Source organism: Orcinus orca, chromosome 15 (assembly GCF_937001465.1).
Source record: "Orcinus orca chromosome 15, mOrcOrc1.1, whole genome shotgun sequence".
NCBI lineage: Eukaryota > Metazoa > Chordata > Mammalia > Artiodactyla > Delphinidae > Orcinus > Orcinus orca.
In genome coordinates this window covers 59,692,722-59,716,831 of record NC_064573.1, presented here as the reverse complement: position 1 = coordinate 59,716,831, position 24,110 = coordinate 59,692,722, and the positions used below count along the sequence as shown (strand labels likewise).

General features: G+C 38.4%; 1 protein-coding gene and 1 long non-coding RNA gene across 6 annotated transcripts in view; one reads left to right on the top strand and one right to left on the bottom strand.

The window, feature by feature from the left end:
- Window positions 1-24,110, bottom strand: part of TWSG1 (twisted gastrulation BMP signaling modulator 1) — a 40,909-nt gene that overhangs the window by 5,124 nt on the left and 11,675 nt on the right. For 2 of the 5 annotated variants that reach the window (XM_049698517.1, XM_049698518.1), the window contains exons 3-5: window positions 14,174-14,273; window positions 5,578-5,844; window positions 76-4,096 (exon numbers count right to left, since the gene is read on the bottom strand). In XM_049698517.1, the coding sequence (XP_049554474.1) occupies window positions 3,915-4,096; window positions 5,578-5,844; window positions 14,174-14,273 (549 nt within the window). In that variant the 3' untranslated portion in view covers window positions 76-3,914. The remainder of the gene's footprint in view (window positions 1-75; window positions 4,097-5,577; window positions 5,845-14,173; window positions 14,274-24,110) is intronic. The other 3 variants (XM_033439397.2, XM_004275956.4, XM_049698519.1) reach the window with 3 other exon arrangements.
- LOC117203714 (uncharacterized) lies at window positions 4,753-9,146 on the top strand. Its single transcript, XR_004486588.2, has 3 exons — window positions 4,753-4,998; window positions 5,091-5,275; window positions 8,044-9,146. It is a non-coding gene; the product is annotated as an uncharacterized LOC117203714 (long non-coding RNA).

Here is a 24,110-nt window from a genome sequence, read left to right as displayed (position 1 = left end):
CGGAGAGGGCAGGAAATATAATCCTTTCTGCTGTAAAGATACTGCAGTGGTGACTGTGTCTAACTTTTGTGCTACCTTCAGTCAAATGAGGGCATTTCTGCATTTTTCCCAGCTTCCTTCTGCGAGTCACAGCACGCCCGGGGGAGGGCAGAGGTCTCTTCTGTCTTTGCTTCTGCATTGAGGGTTCTCATCTCACAAGCCAGACCTTGCAGCTGTTGCTGCCTCCATCCTTCCAGCACAGACTTCAAAATAAAAAGATGTAGAATGAATTTATTTTCTGTTGGTTAGGAAAAATCTCTAAGGGCTCAAAGCCGTAACTCCTAAACCACAGGCTGCAGGCGTGCCCACTGGCTCCATGGACTAAAACGCCGGGGGCGGAGCTGACGGGCATGGGCACCAGCCTGCCCATGGTCTGGCCCCTGCTCACTCCTCAAGCTCAGAGACACCCTCCATCCCCAACTCTGACCCTCTCTCCCCTCGGCTCCACACGACTGCCCACCATTCGGAAAGAACATCTTTCCAACTCAAGTGAACTATCGTTCTTGAAACTAATCTACCCCTCAGGTCCATCATCCCTGAAGTCACTCAGGCGGGGAACCTGTCCTCTTGAACTTTCCCCTCTCCAGATCCCCCCTCCACTAGGATGTCAAAACATTCTGTGAAATAACACTGATTTCACGAGTGTACAGCTGAGGGCTTTCAATTCCAGTAACACTGCCCTTTGAGAGTCAGTGCGGAACGGCCGGGAGTCTCTTCCCACCTTGTTCTCTCAGTGACTCCTTCCACCACCAGGAAGTTCTCGTGAGGCTGGCTGGCATCACAAGGCCCACAGAGCAAGCAAGGAGAAGGTACGTATTTCATTTCAAAGGTTTCCCCATATTGGAATAAAGCCCACGAAAAAACAGAGAGCAAACTGTGAAAGATCGTTTGTTTCAGCAGACTCTGTAGGGACGTCCAGAGAGGAGGCATGCCTGGGCTGATCCCTTGAACAATAACCTCACTAGACAGAAACGGCAAACTTATTTTGGTTTGTTATGCCGAAGTTAACAAAAACATGGCACACTCATTTTAATTTTTTATTAAAATACTTTTTTGTTTATAGGAACAACCAAAGAAAAAAATACATAATTTTATATATTGTAGATCATGTAAAATACAATAAACATAAAGTCTTGGGAATGCAGAATAGATTAAAAAATCTTCAACGAAGAATTTATTAAAAACAAACTTTAAATATGTGTCTTATTTATATTTACCTCATTTTTCAGAAGTCTTAGTTCCTTTTCTCCGTTTTGATGTTATTCTGATTTATAAATAGTTATTCAAATATTCTAACATTTTATCAATTTTGTTTTCTGAAACTTTAGAAATCGTATTTCTAAATGAAGGCCTCTCTTTTATAGCATCTCTGTAAACAAAGACATTGCATTTGAATTATCATTTGATTTGGTGCCACTGTTATGAGTACAGTTTCAGTAATAATTAGATGTTATGGGGGAAACAGGAAAACCAACAAGCAAGGACATGTCTTACTAGAGGAAAGAACCTTTTGTATATGGTTTTTATAATACCTACAGACTTATGATTTAATGTTTTGGATCCAGTTATAAGAAAGGTAACCTAACTTTTGATTAATTTTTTTTTTTTTTTTAAATCAGAGCTTCAGTATAGAAGTGAATTGTGCTTGGAATGGTAATAGAAGGTCTAAATTTTAGTGGGGCTATCAGTTTCCCAAATGTTATACTTTTAATTTGTAAAAATATTGTTATTCAAAACCTGAAGTACATTATAGAACTGGAAATGGAATCGTTTAGGCGAACACTTTCTTTTAACCCCTTCATAAGACAAAAAATTAAGTAAAATTTGAATATACAACTTACCATTATATTTAGGGATAATTTCTATTTGGAGAAATAGAGGAAAGAAAAATCAGTTAAAACATAACATGGTTCAAGAAATTATTCTCCCAACAAGAGATACTACATTTTAAAATTTAATAATGAATACCTAAAAAGGAAGATAAATGCAGTTTAAAAAAGTCTGTTGACATATTTATGGAAACATTAAGTATGTTGTCAATAAACACAAAAGCGTTCCTCTATTCCTAAGTATAAATGAGTCTGAAAAACAGCAAAGTTGAAATGAAGCAGCTGGCTGCAGACTTCTTAAAATTATTTCGTAAGTTCAAGAAAACCTTCAGTTTTATAGGTATTAATAAAGAAAGGGAGCTAATGTTTGTTTTCAAGGCACTCATAAAAAAAGGCATTCTAGGTAAAAGAAAAGGACATCCCAATGTTTTCCCATCCAAAAAATACATCCATGAGCTAAATTTCAACTTTTTAAAATGCTAAAGTACCTTGAGTGTTCATTAGAGTTATCTGAAAGAGCAGAAAAGGTGTCAAGTCTTTACATTTTATGATAATCATAATATTACATATGATCTTGTAACTAACCATTGTCCAGATAATGAATACAAAGAGCATTATTCATTTTTATATACTACAGTATTTAGATATACAAATAGGTATTCCTAAAAGTTACTTAGAGTTCAAATACATACTATTTGAGAAATTAGTAATTCTGTAAAGCTAAGAGTCTCTGAATATAAATATGTACGTTTCAGGTTCATGCTTGAAGATGGAGATTTTATTACCACGAAGGCACATACTATTTAAACTTATCTTCATTGAAACATTATATAAAAAGCTGCCCAAATGTTCTGAAGTGTGTTTAGAGTTAATGTCATCTTGAACAGGGAATTTTGCGGGGGTGGGCGGCAGTTCACAGTCTTAACCTCCTACTGTGTGATAACCCTTGTTTAACAAGAACACCTGATCTATATACAAACCTAAAGGAAAGATTACAAAATAACAACGTAATGAATGTAAGTAGTTTTAAGTTTGCTTCCACTAGAATACCGGGCATTTTCAACCCTCCCCGTTCATTCCTGGAACTCTCTGCTTTATCCCCTCCAACCACCCGTCCAGTGGAGAACGTGGCGCGAAGCCTGAGCAGCCTCATCCCCACTGTCCAGCTAGCCACAGCCCTGCCATTTCCATAAAATTTCCCTGGAGTCCGGTTGGCAGTGGTTTCCCTTTCCTGGAGCTATTTAAGCTGGTACCTTAAGTCAGAGGAAAGCTCTCCCTTCTTATATACCCTAGCAGTGTATTTCACAGAGCCTCATAGGTGTGCCCTGCAATTCTTGGTAAAGATGCTTCATCACTACCTACAGCAGTACTTTGGGCCGGGGATGGAGGAGGAGAAGAAACTTTCCCTACAGCTTTGTCGGTATGTGTAGCGTAGAGTGGATTCGGCTATGGAAGTGTTTTAAATTGTAAAATACTGTAAGCATTTACCTTCTAAAACCAACATAAAGAGGTCTGAAATTAAGCTTTTTACGGTGATTTTTTGGTGAGAACACAGGGTGATATATTTGGATATCTACCCTACTTATAGAACAGGTAAATAATACCAGGCACAGTGAAAAATGGCAAACAACTCTAAAAACTCAGTGTTCTAGGAGTAGTACAATGAAGAAATCATAACCTATGTTAACATGCTGTAAACCTTCGACACAAAAGGCTTCTGGAATGTGACAAGAAAATGACACCAGGCTTTGTGTTAGAAACCTCTCCTCTCTCAAGGTGTTCTCTATGCACTTGCTTCTCACGTGATCAAAGCTGTACATGTGTTTAGAAGAAAGGGTTTATCGCTACCAGGGGGCAGTAAGATCAATAAGAGCAGTTATAAACATAATTTAACACAATCCCGGATTTGTCATACTTTAGAAGTAACTCAATCCAAACTCTTCACATCTTCCCAACCTGCTGGCATTTGGGTGCAACCAGTAACATCACTGAATAGCTTTTCATACCCTTGACTAAATTGCTTTGGTGTGCATACCATTTCCTTCTCTAAAACATGCAGTTCATACATTTGACAGTTTTACTACCATAGTCGATACACTCTGGACCAATGCACTCACAGCAGGCGTTATGGAACCAGCGATATTTGGATGCCCCCATGGACTCGCAGGATATTTTACACTGATGTATGGACATGCAGTCATCAAAATAAACCACAGTACACATGTGTTCTGAAAAATAAAAGATTAAGATTTTAGCACAATAAATAGGAAAAGCAGGAAAGGCTTTAACACTTAGCTGAATATTATTAACAGTTATTTATCTTAGCTCTCTTGCTGCTAGTCTGCCCAGGACAACAGGTGAGGTGTGGGGAAAAAAGATCACATCTGTTAATCACATTGAGAAGGGAGTTTCCCCCTCCAGCTCGGACACAAAGGGCTTCCTTCACCACTTCCTCAGATGTCAGACTTGGATCTGGGCATTTCTGATAAGATTTCCATAAGGAGAGAATTCTCCAGCTAAAACAAGTTTGAAAAACACTATTCTAAATTTATACTGAGAATTTACAATAAAATAATTCAAATGATGCAATGTGATTAGCAATGTGGCACAATTCAGCATTAGCTATTAGAAATTATCCTGGGTGGTGTTTCTAGGAATTAGCTTCCTGCTTATTAGATCATGAATTTGAATAACCTTTGAGAAAAATTTATGAATTATTTAATATCTAGCATGTTGATTATTTACATTTTAATAATGGGAAAGTGGTAGCAAACACATTTCGGTACATTTCTGATGTTTCCCAAGATTTATAATTTGTCTTATAAAGTACTTTAACCTGAGAGGAAATAAGGATTCTTATTCTTTATCAACAAAAGCTGTTTTGCTTTTACTATTGATGGCCAAAGTTCATACGACTTTATAGACAGGGTTGTAATGGAGGGCACAACAAAAAAGCCAAAAAAAAAAGCACAAATTATACTGTTTATATATAACTCATCTCATATTTTAAGAAATAACTGCAATATTCATAATTGTCTTATTCTTCCACAGTGAAATTGTGTGGAGCCTTTAATTTGAAAACATCACAGACATTATGAAAATTACATGCCTTTTACATTCCAAAGTTAAGGTATGACCTGTGTTCACTAATAAATGTTCCTTAACATGCTTCTCCAAGTTGTACACGTCACTCTCTCATTCAGTGTCCCTTCTGACCAACAGCACTCATTTGCAGAGCACTGCCTGGGGTAAGGCTACACTTGGAAATGAGGTGAATGTAATACCAACTTGCTCATTAACAAATTCAGCTGATGACCTGGCAGCATTCGTGGCACTAATGCTATTATAGAAACCTTACCTCCTAGGACACTCTGGATGTTACCTGACGATGAACAACTCTGCATAAGGTAAGCAGCCTTGTTGCTATCTCATGAAAAGAACAATGAAAGCATAATGCAAATAAATATCAAAATTAGAACCTGGTTATCTATTTTCCAACAGAACTTCTATCACCAGAAGTCTGAAGGAGTTGTGAGAACAACTCCTCCTTGTTTACTCAGGGATTGGGGTTATTAAAGTCCAGAACTTACTTAAGACCATACACACTCAAAACCAAAAAGCTACTCTAAAAGAAAGTGTTAATATAGGCTTCACAGACCACAGAGAAAGTGAGGGGGGCAAGAGAGAAAAAGCCAACTTTGGCAGTTACCTTTGTCACTGGAATAAGGTGCATGAACATTATTGCTGGGAACAGACACATTTTGGTGGTGTGGCTGGTTCACAGTTTCTAAAAATGAAACAAGATTCTCATGATGTGAAAGTTCTTCTGCAACAGGGAAGGAAACAATGTTCCAGTTCAACTGAGTGTCTCCTTCTGTGAGTGCCCGGAAGAGAGAAGGGATGGGTTCATGAAGCTCCTCCACTGTGCTCTTTGAAGTTGGAGGCGTGTCACTGTAGTTTCGAGGATTACACATACCTGGGGGGGGGGTGGCGAGGAAGGCAAAGAGAATAAAATTTCTTTTTCTCACTGACTGTCATGAGATATTCTTAGGTACTGCCTTGCAATCCAAGCTCCAACATATTAAAATCAGGTGCCTTCTAACACTGTACATAGATACCTTCCTAGGTTTTTTGCTGAGAGGGCCTAGAGGCGATGACACCCTAGTAGCACTGAGCACACCAAGTGCCCAGATCTTGTTTTCTAAATACCTATCCTTGGCTAAGAGGAACAGAGCTCCTTGGGGGAAAGACTGACTCCAGGGCTAGGTTAGGGAACGTCCAAAATGACCCCGGAACACCTTTCTGTGCCAGAAAGTAAGGAAGTGATCAATGAATGATGGAACACGTCAAAACAACACAGGAGGCAACCTGAAGGGGCTCCCACTGGCCAAACTGACAATTTTAACATTAAAATAAATAGTGATAGTAATGGATTACCACCCTATGAATAAAATAGGGATTGATGAGTCCTTATATTATAAATAAAAGAATAAAAAAATGGAAGAGAAGGGAAAGCTCTTCCTTTTAGCAGAGTGCCAAAGGATAAATGTAGACGAAATGAAGGAAAGAGTAAAGCACCATTTGGCAATCATCATAGAGGTGTTTGATCAGATGGGAGTTGTCAATGGATGCTAAGGCTGGTGGGTAGAGGTTGGATGAGGAGCATACTGATGTACTCTTGGAAAACTCTACAAAATACTAATCAATTACAAAGGGGTTAATGGTGACTTTAATATGGAAAAATCTGGCAGACACCAATGTGCCCAGATCAAGGTTGTTTAGCAGTGATGGGACATTGTGTGTAAAGCTTGCTTTTATTCTAAAGTTTCAAAAAAAGAGTCTCATGGGAGTGTGTGCCCATGAGTGTGCGAGTGTGTGTGTGTGTGTTGGGCAGGGGGGAGGGAGAGGGCGAGAGCCAGAGGTAGCAAGCAACGGAGCAAATGCAATAAAATGTTAATAACTGGGGAGTCTTTTTACCCTTTTGGCAAATTTTCTCTACATTTGAATTGTTTCAAAACGAATTATTAAAAAAATTATTTTTAAAAGAGAAAATAGCAGAAGAGAATTAGTCACTATAGAAAACTTTTCCAAGGAGTTTTTCTATAAAGGAGAGAGCTGTGGAAATGTTTAATGAGCCCCAGCCTTCGAGCTGTCCCGGTTGACACTGCGTGGAGCAGAAAGGAGCGACCCCAAAGAACCTCGCCCAAAATGCAGTTCTGTGAGCTAACTAAATGATTACTACTGTGTTAAACCACTATGTTTTGGGGTAGGTTGTTTACTAGCAATAATAACTGAAACAGAACCCTCTGGATTTCCTTTTGTGAACATTTCACTTTTAAAAGCTAAATTATGTTTCATTTTTGTTTAGCAACTACTAGGTCTAATATGAAGTTTTTCCTTTTCCTCACATTAAGAGTTTGAAAAGTTATACCAAATTTATAAATTCCTGTACTTTATAAATTTAGGGAAAAGGAAAAACTCTCTCATGTGTGTTCCACATTTTGTTAGTTTAAGGAACAAGGCAAGAGCTGAGGATAACAGGTTGTGCATACCGTTTGTAATATCTTTCAATATACCTCAACTTTTATGATTTAGATTGTGTGACAGAATCACAGATTCAATGGTCAAATCGGACTCCTTTACTCACAAAAGAGGAAAAAGGTCCAGATAAGTTAAATAATTTGTCCAATGTTATATAATCTAGGATTAGAGACAAGATTATGATTCAGCCTGATTTTGTGTCCACTGCTCTAATAATCACATTCTAGAAATAATCTTTAAGTGCCACTGAAAAGCAAACAATACTTAGAATACTTATTTTATGCAAACATACATAATATATTCTTCTGCCAGACTCTATAATGAATAAAAACCAGTAATTAGAGACGAAAGGGCGAAGAAACGAGTCCAACTGTTAGAAGAGCTAAACTCAACATCTACTGAGGCTTTGAAAAAACTTCAGTGCTCATATCCTGGGATTCCATTACATAAAAAAAAAAACAACAACAAACTTTTTTGGAGTTTTGTGCATTTAACAAACTTAGGCCAAAAGCATTTTTCATTTAAATCTCAATACACTGCATTAAAACCAGGAAGCCTGAAGTAAACAGTTGCTAGGCAATATGTTTCCATGGTATCATTATAAAATTTTTATCTATCTTCTCTTTTTAATTAGGCTCTTGTCCAGAGGTCATCACTAGAGGTTCTCCTAGGCAAGCAGATTCTGTTTCTATTTCCACACTAAAGCACTCTTCAGGTTCTGCATTCTTTCAAGGGTGGTGAACCATGGAATCTGCTCTTCGAATGAAGTGTGGAAGTTATCCTGCTCAGTAAAAGTAACCTTTTCAATTTTGTGGAAATTCTTTAGTTGTCCATTTTCACTATGTAAAATGGATCACTTTCTGGGTGGAGTTACTAACCACCCATAATTTAAACCTTTCTGGGAAGCATCTCACCACTGCCCTGAAGCTTACCATTGTTAGGGAGCTTTTGTTTAGTTGACTATAAAGTTTATTTTGGAAGCTCTCACTTCTCTTCATTATCATTTTCTTGAGAAAGTTTGTTCCTTTGTGGCATTGTTTCACTACCGAACTTTACATACTAATTATACTAAAATTTTTCAAGAAATTGGCTCTGCACATGACAGCCTGGGAGGCCAAAAACCAGGAAACAAATGGCAACAACTGAAAAGGCAAGCATCTCAAATCCTTTAAGCGCCCAGAATCCCGATGCGACTTCTTTCAGTGAGCCAGAATTCATGACTATTGTGTTCTTGGTCTACAACAACTAAATACGAAGGGGTTTTAAAATCTGTGCTTAATTCTTTTATAAATCTGACCTGTTTCACCATACATTTGAAAACTAAGGATATGTCAAGTTAGAATTTACTCAATGAAACCACATTTTAAGGGTAGAAATTAAGACTAAGGGGAAAAAGAGTTATTCCTTTCTTTTAGTGTGCTGGTTAGACAGCAACAACAGAGTCCAGAGGAGCTTACAATGAAAAGAGCATTCCTTTCCCCTCCTCCCACCCGAAACTGCACTCCCCATACACAGCTACTTTTAAAGTCTGTTCTAAGTTTCTCTGGTGGTTACTGCTAAAAGAATTTAAGTAAAAATGATTAATGTATAACTAGCAGTAAAAACAACCATAGACATTGCCTATTAATCTTCTTACATGAAAAATGAAGATTAAGTTCATTTATACTAACCCCCTCTCCCATATTTCTAATAATTATATTATTCTAATACTATTATTTGTTTCTTTTGTAATCTTAAATACACTTAAACTTCTCACTTTTATTCCACGTTGCTTCATTCCCTCATTTGCAGATAAGGATACTGTTGCCCTTTCCACGTTCCCTACCCAACTTCTCCTGTGACATCAACAAATTTTATAACTATTACACATTCTGTTGCCTACGCATAATGAAATCTTCTTGTCTTATTAAACACTGATTCTGAACGTTGAAAACCAGCAAACAGCAGCTATCTTCACATGACCCCATGAACACTGCTGACTGCAGAACAGATACTGTGATAGAATTTCCTTGTCCAATGTCACACAACCAAAGGAAAATATTTCTAATTTCAAGATGAAATGAACTTTTCTTTGAACTCCATAAAATATTGAAAACCATTATCTATGAGGTCTTCTTGGCAAAAAATGATTAAACCTGAATCTAACCAAACTTTCATAATTAGCTCCAAATTACTGGAAATACGGTTAAATGGTATCTCAAGGAAGCAAACAGTCAAATCCTGAATGTGGGATATTCTACAGGAAAACTGATACTATTTCTTCAGTATGTCAAATGGCATCAGAAAAAAAAGAGGGGGCCAGTCTGGATTAAAGGAGGACTCAGACGCAGCAACCAGATATAACACAAGGACCTTGTCTGGATCCACTTGAACAAATTAATTATACACACACTTTTGAGAAATCAGGAGAAACGTGATCATGAACTGAATTTTAGATTAAACAAAGAAATTATTGTTAATTTTGTTAGGTGTCATAAGGCATTATGATTAAAAAGGCAAGTGTCTGTATTTACTTTAGAGATTGATATTGAAAAATGCAGGAGTAAAAATTATTTACTGTTTCTAACTTGCTTTTTTTTTTTTTTTTTTGTGGTACGCGGGCCTCTCACTGCTGCGGCCTCTCCCGTTGCAGAGCACAGGCTCCGGACGCGCAGGCCCAGTGGCCATGGCTCACGGGCCCAGCAGCTCCGCGGCATGTGGGATCTTCCCGGACCGGGGCACGAACCCACGTCCCCTGCATCAGCAGGCGGACTCCCAACCACTGCGCCACCAGGGAAGCCCCTAACTTGCTTTTTTTGTTAAATTAATTTTTATTGGAGTATGGTTGCTTTACAATGTTGTGTTAGCCTCCACTGCACAACAAAATGAATCAGCCATACACATGTGGATATCCCCTTCCTTTTGGACTCTCCTCCCATTTAGGTTACCACAATGTTACTTGCTTTTTAAACACTTTCACACAAAGAAAGAGAAAGGAATGAAAAAGGATAGATGAAACAAAGGTGGCATATTCTTGACAACTGCTGAAGTAGGTGACAGGTATATAGGAATCATCATGCTATTCTCTTCACTTCTGTGTATGTGTGAAAATTTTCATAATAGAAAACGAACTGCTATATTTAATTCCTTTATGGACTAATATTTTCTTGTTGAACTTTTGTTTTTTCTTGGAATTTCTATGCTTGGAAGTTTCTTTTCTTGAGGACCATACATAAACTTTCAGCATATCTTGAAAAATCATTCTGCTTCTCAAGTACATGCTTGATATCCTGTGGAACTCAGTTCCTTCTCAGAGATAAGCCCCTCAGAACCCTCACTTCTTGCTTTGGTCAGGCTAGTTGTCTCCTAGGTCTCTGTATCATTGATGCTTTAAATCTTCTGTAAAATACAGAAAAGGCCTTTCTGGTGGGAGAGAGCCTGCCCCTCCTGGGGTAGGCAATTCTTGGATCCAGCAAACTAACCAATGCAGAGCCAGACCTCCTCTCTCTGGCCAGTACACCCCGGGAGGCAATATATTCCTCTGCCTTCACCATCCTGGGGCCATGTACCAGACAACTAGGGACCACCCCTACAGCTTAGAGTCCACCAAAATTATTCAGACTAGCCACTTCTACACTGCTTGCCCTGCCCCACGCTGCCTTTCCTGCAGAAACCCCAAAAGAAGACTGCCAACACTTTCCTCTGCTCCTGTCTTTCCCACTTGACCAAAACCTGGCGCTTCCCCTGGGACCCTGCGTGGCATGCAGTGACCCCTCCCTGAGACCTGGGAGCATGATGAAAGCTGTTTCCTCAGCTTCTCCTGTGTCTCCTCTACGGCTGTACCTGACTGACCATCATATGAAAGAACAGTTATCATTCTACAACCATCCTTAACTCCTGGTTAAAGCTATTGTTTCCTTCAACCCATGTTTTCCTCTTTCTTGGTCTTCTGCCCTATCTTGTTTGATCAATCCCCTATTGCATCTTTAAAATGTGCCTCTCACACGTCATATTTTAAAAGTGCAACAGAGGATCGTTTGGTTTGAACTGGATGTTGGATGTGAGGAAAGAGGGGAATTAAGCACCAACCTATGGGTTGGGTAAATGACGGTGGGGTGGATTTAAAAACCATCATCACTAAGGAGGCCTAGGAACAAAAGGCCAGGGTGGATCTTCAATGCGCACATTGGAACCATCGAAAGGGGCAAGTGGGTCTAGTGGTGGAAGTGAGACGTTGATTCAGGTACTGAAGCTATTAATAAATGAGGGGGAAGTGACTGAGGATACAAAGATAACAGGCAAAGGGAGGGATAAGAGATGGAAAAATCCAATAAAATGTGTTTTAAAGGAGTTGGAGTTTCTGAAGGAGAGTGGAAGAAGTTCAAAATCCATCAAAATACAGTGTTTCCAAGTCCAGTCAAAATCTGCTGGAGAATTGGTCTAGGGTGATACCAGTGGAGATGAAGAGATGTGCCTCATTGGTGGGAATGCAAACGATAAACCCCTTTGGAAGGAGAATTTGACAACATCTAGCAATATTAAACAGAACTGACTATCTATACGAGGTTATTCATCATACTATTATTTGTAATGGTACAAGACTGGAAGCAACTACATGTCCACCTAGGGACGAATGAGTATATAAAGTGTTACTGCCGACAACAGGGCTTTAGGTAGCTACCAAAAAATGATATTAATGTGGAAGAAATTCCAGAACATTCAATTAAGAAAAAAGAAAAAACAAGACGCATTAATGTTTTATGTAACAAGTGAATGTTTTGTACAACAGATATAAATGTATAAGATGTATATGACGTATATTTATGAGATGAGCCCAGGACAGCCTGTCTGAAACCAACAAAGATGACAGAAGTCATGTCAAAAAGACTCAAGAGCCAAGTTCAAGAGGCTCCTACTAACCAAAGATGGGACAATTTGAGCAAAAAATAATAATAATGACAACAACTGATTAAAACGCCAAATATATATAAAAAAGCCATGGGTGGAACCACTGGGTGAAAGACTGGTGGGGACTCACCATGAAGTCGTCAAACCTTCGCCATCTGAACCCACCCACCAATTTTAGCAACACTGAAAGCGGGATGACAAGATATTATTAATGGGGACACAGTACACTGCACCCCACCTCCCAAAACTAAACCTGAGTCCGATCAGCCTTTAGACCTACACGAGACAGAGAGGACAGGGTAACAAGTTAAATAACCACAGGAAGCAATCAGGCAAATCCAGAAAGTGGCATGTTTTCCATCACAACTCACTAGTTCCTACAACAAGTCAATGGAATTTTAAAAGGTGATGAGGGGAGGAGGAACAATAAAAGAAATCTAACAATTAAATATACTAAGTGGACTCTGTTGGATCTTGCTTTGACTAAAACAACTATAAACAACCTTTAGGCAGGTAGGGCAATCTGAGTAGGACCCGGTATTAGATGCTGAGGAAGTATTGTTAATCATGTTAATCATGTGGTACTGACATTGTGTTATGTAAGGAAATTTACTCTCTTTTTGAGATGAATAACTAAAGTAGTTTGGAGTTGTAGTAAAACTATTTATTTACTTTATAGTCATCCAACCAAAACAGGCAGGGATAGACACATAGATGACGGGTGGAACAGGTATGGCCTTGATGCTGGGGCGCAGGTACACAGTAGTTCACTGTGCTCTCTATTTTTGTGTACATCTGGAAAAGTAAAAACAAAACAAACACACACATACCCAAAACAAAGCCTGAGGGTAGAGATCTAGATCTAAAAACCACAGGATGTGAGGAATATGCTGGACAGCAAAGATGAATGAGCTATGGCTGTTACTCTTAAGAGAAAATCAGAAAAGAGAAACAGATTCTCTTTATAGCACAGAGGATCCTATCTCAGTCAAATGAGGAAGGATTCTGAGAAAAGGGGACAGCTGAACTGCAGTTTTAAAGGGTCAAAGAGTTAACTGGTCAGAGAGAGGATGAGTGTTTCTCCCAGCAACAGTCTGTCCACGTAAATTTTCTTTCCAAAACGCAAACGATAGCATTCTATAAACATACTCTTGCACCTTGCTTTTTTTTTTACGTAATATATCTTAGAGACTGTTCCTCAGAAAGCCCTTAAAACAGCTTTTGGTTTCTCAAGGATCTTTGTAATGAAGTCGTATATAAATGAAGATAGTCTAGTTTTATTATGCTAAGTACCTATTTTTACTTGTGACAATACCACATACTTCTTATAAAAAAATATCAACAGGGGATTTCCCTGGCAGTCCAGTGGTTAAGACTCCACGCTTCCACTGCAGGGGGCACGGGTTCAACCCCTGGTTGGGGACTAAGATCCCACATGTGCAGACAAAAGAAAAACAAACAAACAAACAAACAAACAACTCTGCTCTCTGCCAAGCCCGACTCCCCCCGAAACCACCCCCGCCCTGACCCCTCTCATTAAAAAAAATAATCTAATTTAATTTGCATGGCTTTTAAAAACATATATATATCAACAGTACAAAAATGAAAAAGTAAAAAAACCCTGTTTGTTCCTCCACTCCTACTTCCCAAGAATAAGAGCTTTTAATTTCCTCCCAGACCTTTTCTATAAAAATACATATATATGTAAATACTATTAAATACAAGCAAATGCAATAATATATTGTTCTATACACCTACAGTATCTTATAAAAAACCTAGTCTAGGCACAAAAAATACATTTATATTATTTAAAGTCTGTTAAAGTAAAGGATTCTGTGATGTGAAATATTAAGAAACTTTACTGTATGTCAACTTACCAACACAGTCACAGCACTCATCCCAAAGCGTCCCAAGACACAGCATACACTCCTTACAGCAGGAACAATTTCCTTCTCCAGGTCGGCACTGGCAGAGCTCCTAGAAATGAGACAGATGTTCAAATTTTAAATTCCAAATAACTATATTTAAAATTGTTAATTTTCTGCAGCATAAAAACTCCATAATATTTACGTTTATAGTAATTTACTCTTGGCACAATTTTTTAATTCAACATCATTAACTATTTGTAGGAACATAAATATCTACAAGGTAGATAGATTTACATTTAAGTACTACTAGATCTAAGTAGATTTAGATTTTCTTTTGGACACATTCAGAAAACACATTTTGGATCCTTTTATCTTATTTTGAAACAAAATGAAAACATTTTACTTTATAACCCATAACTTTACCCCCCATACTACCTCAACAAATAATTCAGCATAAGAACAAAACTTACTTTCCAGCTATTAGATTCACTGTCCAAATTAATCTAAATGCATGGCCAGCCGACCTGTAGTGGGAGTTGTGGTTTCTCAATATGTAAAGTGTGAATAAAAGCATGTTTTAAAAACTATTTTCATTGATCTACAATATATTGAAACAGTGTGCTTGGCGTGGCAGTCTGTTTACAAAGAAGGCAGTGATTCTTCCTCTCCCCATGTCACCCTCTTTGCAGCTCCTCTGATCAAGAGACAGGGTCTATTTCCAGACCCCTTGAATGGAAGGGATCATGAAACTTGCTCTGACCAACAGAATTTGGTGGAAGTGGTTTAGTGTCAGTTCTGAGTCTGGGCCTCAAGAGGTCTGGAGTGTTTCCACTTGTTCTCTTAGAACTTTGCCCAGCTGCCATGTGAAGCTAGGGAGAGGGCCACATGGATAAGTCCGTCCATCTTGAAGCCATCCCAGTTCAGCCAGCCTCCAACCAACTCAGCAGCTGACAACAGACACAAGAATGAGCCCAGAAAACCCACCCAGCTGATAGAGGCCAAATTGCTGACCCACAGAAACAAGAGCAAAATAAAGTTATTGTTTCAAGTCAGGAAGCTTTGGGATGGTTTGTTACTGCACGAAAACTAATTAACATGGCTTGCTTTGTACATGAAGCTTCAAGGTAATTCCTTTAGCCTTCCCTCTGCCCCTCCCCTGGCCACCAGAGAGTCACTGCTAAACAAACCCAACCTAAAGGGAAATTCCGTGGCCACACGGCTCAGTTGGCTTTCCCTGGTTGATGAGATATTATATATTTTTTTAAAAAGTTAAACATGCACATAATATTTACCCCTATTAAATTCATCTTATTATGTTTCTAGACGACTGGAGATAATCAATCATTCTAATATGACATAATTTTTTGCAAACTGATATTTTTCCAGTTTTAGTGAGAAATAGTTGACATACATCACTGTCTAAGGTGTACAGCATGATGGTTTGATTTACATTTATTGTGAAATGATTACAATAGGTTTAGTTAACATCCATCATCTCATATAGATAAAATAAAAAGAAAAGAAAAAATATTTCTCCTTGTGATGAGAACTCTTAGGATCTACTCTCTTAACAACGTTCCTATACATCATATAGCAGTAGTAACTGCAGTCATCATGTGGTACATTACAGCCCTAGTACTTATCTTATAACTGCAAGTTTGTACCTGCTGACCGCCTTCCTCCAATTCCCCCTCCCCACGACCCCATTTCTGGTAACCTTAAGTATGATTTCCTTTTCCATGAGTTTGTTGGGGATTTTTTGCTCTTATTTCACTTAGCATAGTTCCTTCAAGGTCCATCCATGTTGTTGCAAATGGTAGGATTTCCTCATTTTTTATGGCTGAAGAGTATTCCATTATATACATATACCACAACTTCTTTATCCACCAATGGAAACTCAGGTTGTTTCCATATTTTGGCTATTGTAAGTAATGCTGCTATGATCATGGGGGTGCAGATACCTTTTGGAGTTAGGTTTTTGCTTCCTTTGAATATATCCCCAGAAGTGGAATTGCCAGATCATGTGATGGTTCTATTTTTGATTTTTTGAGGAACCTCCAAAATGTCTTCCACAGTGGCTACACCAAATTACATTCCCATCAACAGTGCACAAGGGTTCCCTTCTCTCTACACCCCTACCACACTTGCTATCTCTTATCTTTTTAATGATGACCATCATGGCCGTTCCAACAGGTGTGATGTGATAGCACACTGTAGTTTTGATTTGCACTTTCCTGATGATTAACGATATTGAGCATCTTTTCATGTACCTGTTAGCCATTCATATATCTTCTTTGAAAAAATGTCTATTTAGGTCCTTTGCCCATTTTTAAATTGGATTCTATTTTTTTTTTGCTATTGAGTTGTATGAGTTCTTTATATATTTTGGATATTAACCCCTTATCAGATATAGCAACACTGACATTTAATTTCTTTTCTCAAAAAGTCCCCTAGCTATTACACAATTACACAGCACTTTCAAGAATCAACACTTGCTGGGAATTCCCTGGTGGTCCAGTGGTTAAGACGCCACAATCCACTGCAGGGGGCCCAGGTTTGATCACTGGTCAGGGAACTAAAATCCCGCAAGCTGTGTGGCATGGCCAAAAAAAAAAAAAACAAAAAACACTTGTGCTATGCTCTAATTCATTAGTTTGATGTCAGTATATAGCTGTGACCTAATATATGTAAATTATAATATTTTAGTACCATGGAATTCTATACTCGGGCCACATGCATGTAATGTACACCTTGAGTAACCTTGCTAGGCCTGATGGAAAGAGAGGGACTAAAAGGGCACGGCCTTCCTGAGAAGTACAGGTGCTTCATCATAAAACTGGTGATGCCTGATTCACACCAACTCAAACTTACTTGGAAATTTAGAAAAACAGAGCTGCCAAAGCTGTATGTTGTGACTTGTTGCTCCATAAAAACCTGTCTGTCGTCTTTGGAGTGAGAGAACATTTTCTTAGTACACATTTTTAAAAAAATACCATCAGAGTTAAGGATATTGATACTTTCTGTTCTTAAGTTTTGTTTTGTTTTTTTTTGTGGTATACGGGCCTCTCACTGTTGTGGCTTCTCCCGTTGCGGAGCACAGGCTCCGGACGCGCAGGCTCAGCGGCCATGGCTCACCGGCCCAGCCGCTCCGCAGCATGTGGGATCTTCCCGGACCGGGGCATGAACCCGTGTCCCCTGCATCGGCAGGCGGACTCTCAACCACTGCGCCACCAGGGAAGCCCTGTTCTTAAGTTTTAAAAAGGTTGCAACTTAATCACAAGAAATAAAGTTTTTTTAAAATTTTAGTTTACATTATCCATAGAAAATATTCCTTTACTATCTTGTGTAAATTTACATTATCTACATAGCTCAGGAGAAACATATTAGGAAAGTAACAAACTTATTCAAAGAATAAGTCTCTCCTTTTTCCTATCACAGCTTTCAAATGGTAGCCTGTTAAATGAATTACTGTATATTATGCTAAATAATTTTAAAATGAATGTCGATTTAATGGACATTAGAGAAATCTGAGTCTTTAAAGCATTCATTCTACCTTTAGTGTCAGGTTTTTGTGAGGTGTTTTAAACTGGAATGAAAGGGTGGACGATAACATCAGATGACTGCTAACTAATGGAAGGTTAAAACTCAGACTATTAAAAGGTACTTGAACTTGCCTTATCTACCCCTTAAGATTAAATGTATTTCACACCCTCTTAATAGATGCCTATCCTGTACTTTTACATGTCAGTGTGACAGAACAATGCACTGAAGTAACATGCTTAATGACTTTTAATTTACTGATAGAATACAAAGTGAGAAGCTCTAGGAAGCCGAGACATGGGAGAAATGACTGAAACACAGGCTTTATTACTATACCATTAAACAGGCAAAAATCCAGGTTAAGACTTCACTGGTAAAAATTACTGCTAAAACTGGTTGGATGCCAATATTTTCTTTCCATCTTACTACAAAATAGAATGAAAAATCTGTCTTAATAAAGTCAATTTGATTTCATAAATTATGAGATTTCAGAGAGTAAATAAGCTTCAAAAAGTACCAAACAGGGCTTCCCTGGTGGCGCAGTGGTTAAGAGTCCGCTTGCCGATGAGGGGGACACGGGTTCGTGCCCCGGTGCGGGAGGATCCCACGTGCCGCGGAGCGGTTGGGTCCGTGAGCCATGGCCGCTGAGTCTGCGCGTCCGGAGCTTGTGCTCCGCGGCGGGAGAGGCCACAGCGGTGAGAGGCCCGCGTACCACAAAAAAAAAAAAAAAAAAAAATGTACCGAACAATCTGTATTCTTCAAAACTCACGCAAGCATTCTTTCCAGGAGATTGGAAAATAATGAAAACGAGCTCCTCAAACAAACTTTTTAGCCAGTATTACACATTTAACTTCTCAATTTCCAGGAGAAAAATAATACACAAAGTTAACATATGGCATTTGGGATCTCAAAAACCTCACTGCAAATCTAAAGAGAAAAAATTTGTGGAAATGATTTGTTTTGTTTCTATGCTCTCAAGTCAAAAAAGGAAAGGAAACAATGAATTTCTATGTGTAAATAATTATGAATAACAAACGTGTAGCTCATCAAGAAATCCATTATTTTCTATTCACTTTATGTGTACTTCAGAATCACACTATTAAATAAGTTTGGTCATAAACACATTTGGAAATACATTTTAATTTTTTTGACAGCTAGCAAACTATGGTTGGGAAGAATGTTTCTAAATATAAAAAAAAAATTTTAAGGTGCTTTGAAGTCACATACTGGAAATACAAAAGAAAAAAACACACCAAAACGTAACTATGAAGAATCAAGGATCACAGGAAAACATAAAAAGTTACTCCATTTAAATTAAGTAGAATCTTTTCTTCAGGACACTTAAAAAGAAATCTTTACTTCAGTTGTTTTATTTATGAGAACATAAATGAATCTTCTATAACTAGAAAGGCTTTGCTAAAGAGGCTAGAGTCAAGATAAAAGGAATGCTTTAAATTTTTAAGAGTTTTTTTTTAAAATCATAAAAGACTTTGAAAAAAATCTACCAGAGTAGAAGGAAAAAGCACCCAAGTCCCTCCCACTTCGGTAAATTCCTATGCGTTTCTAACAAAATAATGATGGCGCACTCTCCTGATTTAAAAAGTATTTCCCTATTGTATCAATAAAAATCTGTCAACATAACGGCTCCATAATGGAACATATTATGTACCAAAGTTCAGGAGCAGGCCTTAAATACTTCATCTCTTTCACAGCTTGTCCATGTTCTCATTCTGCATCACCGCCTTCAGAAACGTCATTATTATATTCCATGTCACCATTACTTCAAAGTCTTCCGTATTAACTAGAAAGAGGGTTGTGCTGAGATGTGGGATTCCTGTGTGGACTGGCTATTTACGTAATTCACTAACCTTCCTATGATTAACCTTGAGCACTGCTCAGTCGGCTGAACGTGGGATCCCAAGCAAACACAGCGTTCACAGAAGAAAGGTGGATCCAGTGTCTCCACTTATTTGCTGCCACAGCCTCCCCCAAAGTTCCTAAGTGGGTTTTATGTAACATTAACAGGCACTGTGCTAAGTGTTTTATATGCATTATCTTGGAGCTCATAAAGCCTTTATCAAGGTATTATTCACCTTCATTTTCATATAAGGTGATGAATTTGTACATCATTCAATTAGTAAGTGGCTGAGATTTGACCCCAGTTTTGGATAGCTATTGCTGCTTTTTAAACAATGAGATGAGAAATATAAAGCTTATTTCTTATTAATTTAGCATCTCAATAATTATTACTTTCTTAGAGAGAATGAGCCCATAATTAAACTTAGCTAACCCTTCAGGTTGTTTAATCAAAGGCACTATTATATCTTTCACTCTCAGTACCTGAATACAATTACAAGTGCTATTGCCAAAGTTTAATCATTGTTTGTAAAGGTAAAATAAGTATCAATGGCAAGAGTTGCAAAACCAGTGTGTTGGGATTTAATACTTAATTCTTTTTTTTGCTTGGGCCAGTTAATGATCGCATCATCTGCCTCCCTGGTCTGGAAGTCCCAGGGAAAGTATGGGCGCTGCTCCTGGTACAGATGAAAGGCTGGAAGGGATGGGTCAGTGATCCAGCCCAACTGGGCTCCGACGTCAGATCTTCTGCCACAGGGCTGCTCCTGCCACCACTGCTTCCGCGTGTCAGAGCCAGAGTGACGTGGATCGTGAAGTACCATGCTAGATGTTCTTAAAGTGTAATCACACCGTTCAATACATTTATGGTGGAAAAAATTATAATATTATACTAAATAGAAAACAGAAATTTATACATTTGAGCTATCCTAAGTTGACCAGAATGAGTATTTAGAGATAATTTGGCAATTTGCTTTAAAAACTTATATGAAGGGACTTCCCTGGTGGCACAGTGGTTAAGAATCCGCCTGCCAATGCAGGGGACACGGGTTCGAACCCTGCTCCAGGAAGATTCCACATGTCGCGGAGCAACTAAGCCCGTGCGCCACAACTACTGAGCCTGTGCTCTAGAGACTGTGAGCCACAACTACTGAGCCCGAGTGGCACAACTACTGAAGCCTGTGCGCCTAAAGCCCACGCTCCACAACAAGAAAAGCCACCGCGATGAGAAGCCCGCGCACCGCAACAAAGAGTAGCCCCCGCTTGCTGCAACTAGAGAAAGCCCACGCGCAGCAAAGACACAATACACAGCCAAAAATAAATTTTAAAAAAAGTATTTTACATTTGTATTATTGAAAATGTTGAATATGACAAAGAATTTCAATTTTTTTATGCCAGAAGACAGATTTTATATAATTATTAAATCAACTTTAATGGAAAATCTTGTTCTCTATACATCTAAGGTTCTGGTGAGATCTTAATCCATGCAAAATAAATGGGGGGGTAATTATTCATCTAAGACTAAGCCTAGATTTTAAGAGTTAAAATTTATTTTATAAACTTCCAAATCTCCAGGTCAGAGATGGAAACTAATAACTTGAGGGAAATTTTTATTTATATTCTGATGTAAAGTTGCTGATAAATATCTCCATTCTTTAACTGTTGCCAAAATCTGAGAGATTTGTTAGCAATGTTGTTAAAACAGGGAAATATCACCACTGAAAACAACATTATAGTCTAGCAGACAGCAAATGACTTGGATTTACAGAATCTGGATTCAAGTCCTGGCCCGTAAACTGCAGCATGTAACACCAAATCTCAGTTTTTCAGATGCTTTGTGATCCAGCAATCCTACTCCTAGGTATTTAATCAAGAGAAACGAAAACATACATCCACACAAAGACCTATACATGGAAGTAAATAACTTCATTCATAATCACCAAAAACTGGAAACAAGCCACATCCATCAGCTAGTGAATGGATGAAGAAATGGGGTACATCTACACAACAGACTACTACTCAGCAAGACCAAGGAAAGGAGACCCTGAGACACACAGCCACATGGGTCAATCTCAAAAGCATTATAACTGAAAGAAGTCAGCCAGGCACAAAAGGTTACACAACGTACGATTCTAAGACATTCTGGACAAGATGAAATTATAGGGACAAAAATCAATCAGTGGTGAAGTACTGAGGCTGGGGAGGAAGCTAGTCTTGACTCCCTAGGGGCACGAAGGGACGTTTAAGGGTGATGAAAATATTCCCTATCTTGATTGTGGTAGTGGTTACATGAGCATACATTTATCAAAAATCATAGAAATGTACATCTAAAAAGAGTGAAATATACTGTATGTGAATTATACCGCAATAAATCTGACCCCAAAAATGCTTTGGGAGATTAGGGAATACCTCATCTCATCTCTGAAGGACCAGTATGGTACACTGTGGTCCATAAATATATTATTTTAACAAATCTGAACTGAAAAACATAAAGCATTATATAAATGTTAACTGTTATTAAAGAAAGCAGTGCAGAAGATAGTTCAGAAAATATATTTCTCTATTTTACTTTCAAGCTAAAACTAAACTTCTCTAAACTAACATACTTTTTTTTTAAAAACAAAGAAACATAAAACAATGCTGGTGAAAAATGCAAAATGTGAAAGCTGTATATATAATATACAACCTTTTTTCTATGTTTAAGTGTTAAAAATCACCTAAACATAGAATAAAAACCTAAAAAGGACTATATCAAATATTAAGAGTAGTCTGTGTTTAGAAAACAGGACTATAAATGATTTAGTTTCCTTTTTCTACTTCTATGTATTTTGTGGATTCCTTTGAGAACAAAATATTTTTATAATGGCAAGTAAACATTTTAAATTTAAGTAGTAGGACTTCTGAAGATCCAGTTTAATTTCATACAATAAAAAAAACACACTCAAAAACACAAATTAATCTTCTTAAATATTAAATCAAACAAACTATAAGTGTTTATAATATCTTGACCTAAAACCCCCAGGAATGTAAGAACAAAGGTAATTATGAAAATGAACACCGTATAAGCATCGGTAACCAACAAGACTGTACCTGTGCTGATACTATTTTCACAACCCTTACATAGGTCAAATGGGTATTTAAAAACCAATATATAAACAACACACCCTCGAACAATTAGCCTTTATTCAAAACAATAAACATAATTATAATTACGTTACAACAAATCTGTTTTGACAAATTAATACTCTTTAAGGAGGCCATCAGACAGACTTTCAAACTCGGAACAGAAGTATCTAAACCAAATCTTATCACCATGTTCTTTATAAATTCAAACGTTTGCCTTGAAAATAATTTAAACAAGTGAAATACAGAAAACAGAATTTATCCTTTTGTACATACATGATCTACCAAAATATATCAAACGACACCCATTTCTTATATAAACCTTGTAACAAAATTTTAATCCTACTTACTACAAAAGTACCCCAAACCATTTCTTTAAAATCATCCAGGTGAGGTGAAATAGGGGCAGGTAGAGATGAGACTGGACCAGCCATATGCTGACCACTGGTGAAGCTAAGTGACGGGTAAATAGGGACTTTACTATTCTCCCTATTAAAATTATATTTGAAAACTTCCAAGTGTCCCAGTGAAATCCTCATCTTTGGTCTTCTCTTTTTTGGGGGGAAGGGCATGGCACATGACTTGTGGGATCTTAGTTCCCCAACCAGGGATCGAACCAGTGCCCCCTGCAGTGGAAGCACAGAGTCTTCACCACTGGACTGCTAGGGAAGTCCCCCTCATCTCTGGTTTTTTAAAATAAATTTATTTATTTATTTGTTTTTATTTTTGGCTGTGTTGGGTCTTCGTTGCTCTGCGCGGGCTTTCTCTGGTTGTGGTGAGCAGGGACTACTCTTCCTTGTGTTGCACGGGCTTCTCATTGTGGTGACTTCTCTTGTTGAGGAGCATGGGCTCCAGGCGCCCGGGCTTCAGTAGTCGTGGCTCGCAGGGTCTAGAGCACAGGCTCAGTAGTTGCGGTGCACAGGCTTAGTTGCTCTGTGGCATGTGGGATCTTCCCGGACTAGGGCTCAAACCCGTGTCCCCTGCACTGGCAGGCGGATTTTTACCCACTGCACCACCAGGGAAGCCCTCATCTTTGTTTTCTTTTTTTTTTTTTTTTTGTTAACTTTATTTATTTATTTATTTTTGGCTGCGCTGGGTCTTTGTTGCTGCACGGGGTTGCGCGGGCTTGCTCTAGTTGTGGTGTGCGGGCTTCTCAATGCGGTGCCTTCTCTTGTTGCAGAGCACAGGCTCTAGGCATGCAGGCTTCAGTAGCTGTGGCATGCAGGCTCAGTAGTTGTGGCTCGTGGGCTCTAGAGCGCAGGCTCAGTAGTTGTGGCCTACTGGCTTAGTTGCTCTGCGGCATGTGGGATCTTCCCAGACCAGGGCTTGAGCCCATGTCCCCTGCCTTGGCAGGTGGATTCTTAACCACTGTACCACCAGGGACGTCCCCTTCATCTTTGTTTTAATGTAATAATTCAACAGGTGAAAC